The 8,260-nt window shown below is 38.8% G+C and overlaps 1 protein-coding gene across 1 annotated transcript in view; it reads left to right on the top strand.

Moving 5' to 3' along the window:
- Window positions 1–410: 410 nt before the first annotated feature.
- Window positions 411–8,260, top strand: part of LOC102208125 (VPS10 domain-containing receptor SorCS3-like) — a 51,737-nt gene continuing 43,887 nt past the window's right edge. Inside the window, exon 1 of the mRNA XM_005727462.1 lies at window positions 411–1,284. Coding sequence (XP_005727519.1) covers window positions 589–1,284 — 696 coding nt within the window. The 5' untranslated portion in view covers window positions 411–588. The remainder of the gene's footprint in view (window positions 1,285–8,260) is intronic.

The raw sequence follows: 8,260 nt of genomic DNA, 5'->3' as shown, positions 1-8,260 counted from the left end.
TGGATGTTTATCAGAAAGTCCATCTGAATTTCCCCCAAACGCACCCTTACTCACGCGCCTGCACATTTGACAAGTGAATCCGGTGTTGATTGATGCAAGCAAATGATGTTTTTTTTCCCTGCCATTTCAAAGGCAAAACGTTGCCACAGAATGAACAGGGTACTGCAAAGCACAAATTACTTTTGCTGTCAACAGCTCTGAGTCATTCAAGCTCCGTTTTGGACAAATTGCACAGGTTTAGGCAACATAAAGAGTCTAAGATGTTACTGAATAAAACACAATAGAATTGTGGAATAATTTCAAAATGATTTCGGGTGATTACAGCGTTATAAATGTTTTCTTTCTTCAAACGTCCTCATGAACAATGAGCTCCAACCGTTCCCGCAGTCACTCACCGTCGGTGCGTTTGTCTGATGCGCAGCGCCTCCCAAACTGGTCCCTCACTTTGACAAATTCTTGGACGTGAGCGGGTCTCCTGAATGGCTTCTTGCTCATAAAGATGATGCCTTGAATATTTTAGAAGTTGAACAGCTCTGCCGCTCTTTGTATTTTCCCCCCACTGGTGGACTGTCAGTTTGGAAGACCACAATGGGACTTTGGTCATTTTGGGGGTTTTCTCTTTTGGCTTTGGTGTTGCTCTGCCCCTTTCACCCCAAGTTTGTGGCTCGCGCGGAAATAAGTTTTTCCACAAAACTCGACAGATTTTATCGACTGGATGTAACGCCACTGGACGCACGTGTGGCCAGAAAATCGGCGGAAATCAAAGTCTCACTGAAAAGCGACAATAACACGAAAGTTTTTAGCGCGTATGAAACAAACACAGCCGGGGCTTTGAAACGAAACCATGGCCAGCAAGTGTGGAATGAAACACAGAGTGGAAATGAGGCACCGATCGACATCAAAACAAACTATAGCAGCGGTCTCAACATTCCCGATAAAAAGTATGATAACATTTTCGAGGACAAAGAAGGACGATTCAAAGCGAATATAATGTTAGAAAATACATTTTCTGCCGGAAGAAAGAAGGCAAAGAGGAGTGTGGGCGCAACATACAACGAAAACGTGGATAGGAGTATAAGTGGAGAAGCGTATTCAAGAGAGAGATTCGTGCAAACTGTCCAAGGTGTTTCCAGCGCAAGACCCGAGTATCGGCGCAGCGGAGAGGAAGCAAGAGTGTCAAACCCGAGACAGAACGAACCTCACCTGGACACTTCTACTTTTGCTCTGTCGGGAGACTCGGCACACAACCAGGCTATGGTGCACTGGTCCGGGCACAACAGCAGCGTAAGTTTCAGTTTTTACAAAAATACACTTTATCATATTTTTAAAGGTGTAAAGAACATAAAAATGCCCCACACACTGGTGATATTTAACTTTTTTTCTACCTGATATAGACGTTTTTATTATTCAGTCGATGCGCATCAATCTGTCACATTTTTACGCACAGCTGATTCCGTGCGCACAAAAAGAATTCGTTCCTGCAAATAAATTCCACTCTAACAAAGCATTTAACTTGGAGCATTTAACCATAATTGTGTTTTCTTTTATTACCTATAAAGAGATTATTAGTGTTTGCGCATTGCGCGCCTGTTTGCTTGGACGCCAGATGGATATAAGTGTGCACTTGGAGGATTCCCTCGTGTTTTTTCAAACAGTAATGGAATCGGTTATCTCAACAAACTGTTCGCCACCTGAACTTTAAAATAACAGTTAACCCCTTAGGTAAATTTGATGTGACAGTGCCGTGGGAAGGTGCAGGCTGTTTGGCAGCAATCAAAACACATTAATAATTTATGAAATAATCAAGTAATGCCTTCCAGGAAGGTGTAGTAGCTACAATTAAAAAGGATTGTGTCCAACCTGGCCCTTTATGTGATGCTGATGAGACACTATCTGACATTTTTGGCAAATTGAACATGCTTTTGTCACTGACATTTACTCACACTTAGCTGATACTTGTTCAATTGCCCGTCTAAATACTGTATTGCAGTATGATACACTTCAACACGTCTTGATGGGACTATGCACAATTTAAATGGATGACAAGACATTGCAGTAAACATCCAGATTGCCCGCATCACAGTCACACACTCTTACAAACACACACATCCACATCCTCACAAACGTGCACATAGACGCACAAATGCACACACACACCTACACCACAGCTAAATGCACATGCACTTTTTTTTTACCATAACAAAGACAAAGCCATGGAGATTTTATCTCTCTTTACATATCCACCATGCAAAAATGTTTTCAACTGGCAGCATTTATCAGGAACAAAGATCTTTAAACTACAAACAGCCTTGTTCAAAAGAAATGAGCTGCTCTGCATTTTTTACTTCAGGTAATTTGAGTCACCTTAGTCTGCTGGGCAAACGGGTGTGCGGCTGAAACATTAGTCTGAGACCACATCTAAAGATCCCTGTGTCCCAGAAAAAATGCAAATATTCATGTGTTATCCCAAAATGCAGACATATTTCAGTTGGTGAATTATATTATTTTGCATGTTCCTGATAAGCGTTTTCTTATCTGGTGCAATTTCTTGTGTGGTGTATGTCATAACATAAGAGGCATCACAGACGTTGGTCATTGAAGAAGGTCCTGAAATATAACTAATAATAACGTTGATTCATGGATTGCTATGTGAAATATGCTTCTGGTCTGAGATGTCTTCACCAACGATGGCCTTTGCTACTGCAGGACACTGTTCACTGGATTATCGCTGATGGGGTTGTCACTGCAGCTGTCAACATTTGAGATTTATACAGTCTGAACTCCTTTCCATGGTCCCAAAAGTACGACTGAAACAGTAGAGTTTAGATTGATGGCATTTTATGACTAGATGTTATAGCTCAGGCTATATTAGATGTAAATGACTGATAATAAATCCAATCTTACAGGGACATTTGAAGGAAAATTACTTCATTTCTGTGGTGTGGGGTAGTTCTATCAAATATTCACCTCAAGACTTTGCCTGTGATCTGACCAAGATGTAAAATTCCACAGGGAGTAAAATGAAAAAGATGTAGAAGGTGATGGTGAAAACTCCAGCGGGGTATCCTCAGAGTACAGATTTGATAAAGAATTTTATTGCATAAAACCCCAAAATCTGTCCACAAATCAGTCTCTCAACTATTATTAGATTTCAGTGATTGTCTGAGACATCAAAGCCTAAGTCATAGCTCTCTGGTCTCTGATTTTAGGAGAGATAACATTGATTGGAGTCGACCATGGGAATAAAACATGTACTAATTCCCTTTGAAATGAATGGTTCTTAGCTACATGTATCGATTGGCTGTGCATGTTTCTTACTCCTTAAGTCTGTGCTGAATGTGAATGGGGATGGTGATAAAAAGATTCATGATTTGTAATGATGTGTGCCATAAAAACAGAAAATAAACTAATTAAAAACGCTAATAAATACACTTGGCTGTTGATGGTCCTATATGGCAAATCAATATTTCAGTCTTCTCCTCACATGGGTGTTCAAGCTATTGGTAATCTTTCTAAACAGCCATTGCACCACATCCTACACTCAAGGGATGCAGAGAGCCCCCTCTCTACCCCACTGAAGGCAAAAGTCTTAGTGTGCTAGCCAGCTGGTGATCATGGAGTTATTGGCAGCCAAATGATTTTAGTCTCCTGATTGACCAAGCTCCTCACAGATAGCTGACCAAACTAGGACACTGTGTTGAAGCTGCAGACAGTAATGAGTATCTTTATTGACTTCACTTCGTCTGAGCATTTGCTTCAGAAATTATACTGTGTGTCATTGTAAATAAAGTAAATATATACCATGACAATAAGGAGCTGGTCATCTCTATGAAGCTACTGTTAAAAACTTGCTTTAGGACAGGCCATGCCCTTTATAAATCCCACTGGGCACCTTTGGACTTGTTAAGCTCTTATTTTATTTATTTATTTATTTATTTATTTGTTTTTTTTGGGGGGGGGGGGGGGGATTGTTTCTTGTGAGGTAGTAAGACTCAAGTCAATCTGTCAGCTCTGTAACATCATCGTCCATTGCAGCGGCTGAGTGGGAATCAGACTGGCCTCCTGAGTCATGCTGTACGCATGCCTAACCAGAGAAAGGCCGTTATTGTTGCACATAATCTTATCAGAATAAATAGACAATAAAAAGGAGGAAATGGCATGGCCCTCGGGGACACCTGTGTTTAAAACTGGTTCATTAGATAGACAGCCATTCCATTTAACATGCCAAAGCTGGTTGCATGGGAGCTCCTTGATCCATAAAATCAAATGTAATGGGTTCCCAATTCACAGGGGAGTTTGACTGGAGTTTGGTGCTGTTACAGTATGATGAAAAGTGTATTAAAAAGCTGCCACTGGTGAGGTTCTCAGATAAAATAAAGAGGAAAGTTATAATGTGTCTTTTAAAATTTTCTCATAACTTGCAACATTTCACTTTCCTATTGTACACAAACAAGAGAACTTTTCTGCTTTTGCAGTTCTAGTTTCATGCAAAATTCCTCTATTAAAAAAAACATTATGATACTCAGTCAAAGAGACAGATAAAAGGCCTGTTTTTCATGAACTTTTCATCATCCTGCCCCCGATTGCTAGCTAAGGGGATTTTGATCCATTGAACGTTTGATGAAAATCAAAGTTGGCTGTTGTTCTCACATTTAAGTACAAATTATTTCCCTCCTCCCTTCCTCCTTTGTATTATAATATTGGCAGCACTTCAATCTTTAATTTGTACTTAATATTTTCTTTCAATTATGTCTCTTTTTTCATTTTTTTCCTACTAATTGATTTTAACATAGATGGTATATTTAGAGTTTTAAAATGCACAAAAAAGAGAGAATAAAATTCAACATAAAAGAGTTTTTCGAACAGCCGTTTTTGTCCTTTACCTGCTTGTCCCTTGAGGTGTCAACACCACACGGCTGTTCATTAATCCAGCCCGTCTCAAGTCTTTAGGGGTGTGCTGTCCACTGATGTGATTGTAAGATGGTGATAGAAACTGCACCAGTCTTGTTGGCTGTGTAAAAAGAGACCCGTCTAGTTCCCACTGAAATACCGAGCCACTGGTTGTGACCAGAGCGTGTGACACAGTTACCTGGTTACTATGGTTTATGGTTTACTCGTACTGATGGCACAGAGCTTCTAGTTTATTGGAGATTGTTGTTGTGGAGCTATAAATAAAAGGTAATTAGATCCAAGTCCAGCTATTTCCCATGGTATTAAGACCGGTTAATAATGCCACATTTATGAGCTATTGACCATATTCCATTTTCCTCTGATGCCATCCTCTGCATTATTGCATAGAAAATCTGCTGCTGTGTTGTAAAAAAAAATATTGTGAGAATGTTCCTGGAACTAGTGATTAAATATGAGTAACACTTAGACTAAGTAACTACTCCAAAAGAGTACAAGGAAAACATAAATGGGGGGGAAAAGGAGAAATTGAACACAATTTAATGCACCAAGTTAAAAATTGTCAAGAAAAAAAGCCCTACATTATTTTCATTTGAGAATCTTTTTTTTTAAATCACATTAACCACATCTTATTTTCCTGTTGAGTGATGGCCACAACCACTTAGCAGTCATCTAGCTGACTTATTACACATCCCTAGGTTTAATTTGTATTAACAAAGGGAATAAAACTCATTCCAGATCGGTAGAGAGCTGAAATGACACTGGATAGTATAAATCCGGAGAGACATCATGACATTTTGCAAAGTAAAAAATATTTAATTTAGCTTCTCTTAGTATACCTGCATACAAGTACTTTGCCAGCCTGTGCAGAGGACTGCTTTGATGGCTTGAATCAAATTATCAGCATAGAAGTGCTTGTGCTACTGTTCAACCCAGCAAAAACCCATTGAAAACATACTGAAGATGACTTTGCCAAATTTCTAAACAATGTTAAAATGTGACCTCTAATCAACAGAAAATGTTCAGGAGGATAAACATGAATTCAAGTCCAGCAATAGACTGAAACAAATTACTTTTGATCTTTTACCTTTAAACCAACTTTAGACATAAAGGGTTCTCTTTTTAAAGATCATGACAGTCGTTTAGTCCAAATTTAGTCAAAAAAGCAATCTCCATGGACAACTTAGGCTGGGTGAGATAAATCCACAGTAATTATAAATGCAAAGCATGTCCGTAACAACTCATAACAATTACTGAAAGATAGCATTAAATTGCAGTGACAATGAAAAGATTTTCAGGAGTATTATCATCTGTAAAAATGTTTTGTTGTTGTTTTTTCCCTTTTTAAAATTTGTTATTTTGGATAGCACATTTCTGTTACTGTTCTGTGTGGAGTTTGCATGCTCTTTCTGTGCCCTTTGGCATTGTCTCCAACTGTCCAGAGATATGCATTATAGGTTAATGGTGTTTAATGAGTGTGTATGTAACTCTTGGTCTGCTGTGACAGGCACATTAGCCAACAAAGCTATATTAGCTAAAACAGCTATGTTACTTACGTATGCTGTAGTCACACCATGGAAAACGGTGGTTGGATACTACGGCATGATCAAAATTATTGCCAGCGTGTGCAATGAACGTGCAAGCTCATTATCTTTAAAATGGTTGCTTTAAACATAAAGGATTGGATCCGGATCACTTGCAGCTGGCTGCTGTTTTCAGAGTGATTTTGGTGTGTCAAGATGGTGCAATAAAAAAAACAGCAATATAATGGAGTCAGTCAGCAATCACTTGTGATAATATGGTGATTAATTGGGATAAATAAGGCAAAAAAAATATTGTTAAATTGTCCTCTGTTGCAAAGTTGTTGTTGTCTGGATACACAGAAATTCACATTAAACAGAAATTCACATTCACTACTTAGTGATTGCAGACCACCACTGTTCGGAGACTGGTCGCCTTCTACCAGGTAACTTGTGCAGTTGCCTTGCAATCAAAAGTGTTCTCTAGCTGCAAACAGGTATGTTAGCTAATGTTAATGATAGAAAATGGCTCTCAAGTAAAGATCAAGGCCTTTTTAAGCATCTAACCATCCCCATACTTCAGAACATCTATGACTATGGCTGTGGTTGGAGCTCTGCCCTCTATTAGAGGCAGATTGATATTTGGCACACAAAAAACCCCCCAAAAAAAAAACCCTTACAATTTCTCAGGGTTGGATGGGCAATTTTTAAACATTTCTGGAGAAAAAGGCAGCATTCGCGTTGTTATTTCCTTTTGCCTCAGTTTATTTTATAGCGCACAGGCTACAAGTCTCTACCTCGATGTAGTAATAATTCATTGAAATCCCAGTTTTTACTCCACAAATGACATGAATGTGTGCCCCCTTTTTTTTCATGAATCATTTGTGCTCAGGGACCATAATGCATCACATCAACATATCCTCTCAGCACTTCCTCAGCACTCAGAATTTAAATTTGCCTCACAAAGTGCATTTTAAGCAGCAAATAAAGGCTTGCCATCAGTTGTATGTTCAAGCACACTGTCATTACTTGATTTGACCTCGCTCTCTCGTTATTTGTGCAAGACTAACACATGCACACGTTTTATTTTTCAGCTTTAATCAAAGAGACAAAGCGGATGCAGAATCATACTTGACAGGTTTGCATGTGATTAATTAGCTTTAATAACTGCAGTGAGGTAGATATAACTGTGATTAGGTTATAAAAGCAAATTTATGCGTTTTCTGATTGGAGAAAATCATAAAATTTGTATTCAGATTGGGAGACAAATTTATTAATTAACATAGAGACCGAGCTAACACAAACTGTGCCTTTTTAAAACTTTGTGTGTCTAAAGGTCGAGGCTAATTTAGTCTTCAGTTTTATTCTTCTTGATACACAAAACAAGTTTGATCAAACTGTGTGTTGGGAATTGCTGGGATTTGCAGCAGCTTATTACCAGAAGAAACACAGACGGTACTATCACGTTTAAAGATGACTGGGATTGCTCAGGTGGCACTCAGCTTAAATAATAGCTTGACTTGGCTGGTTACAGTGACAGGAATGTATTAGTTGCAGGAGGAAAACGTTTTTTTCCCGATCAAGCGAGATGCAAAGGACCCAACCCTTGAGCGCCACACACACTGTGCAATCAATGGAGATGATGGAAAACTTCCAAACACAAAATGACACATTTAGAAAACAGAGTACTCTCTCAATTGGTTTCCTGTAACAAATCATTTTAAATGACGCCTTGCTTTTGCAAAGAAAAAAACCAACAACAAAAAAACTGACTTATTGTCAAATTCGGAAGCTGTATAAATGGGCAAATAAATATGGATCAAAATAATGGC

The sequence above is a fragment of the Pundamilia nyererei genome, unplaced genomic scaffold (genome assembly GCF_000239375.1).
Source record: "Pundamilia nyererei isolate P.nyererei 1_Seehausen unplaced genomic scaffold, PunNye1.0 scaffold00024, whole genome shotgun sequence".
Taxonomy (NCBI): Eukaryota; Metazoa; Chordata; class Actinopteri; order Cichliformes; family Cichlidae; genus Pundamilia; species Pundamilia nyererei.
This window is presented reverse-complemented; position numbering and strand designations above follow the sequence as displayed.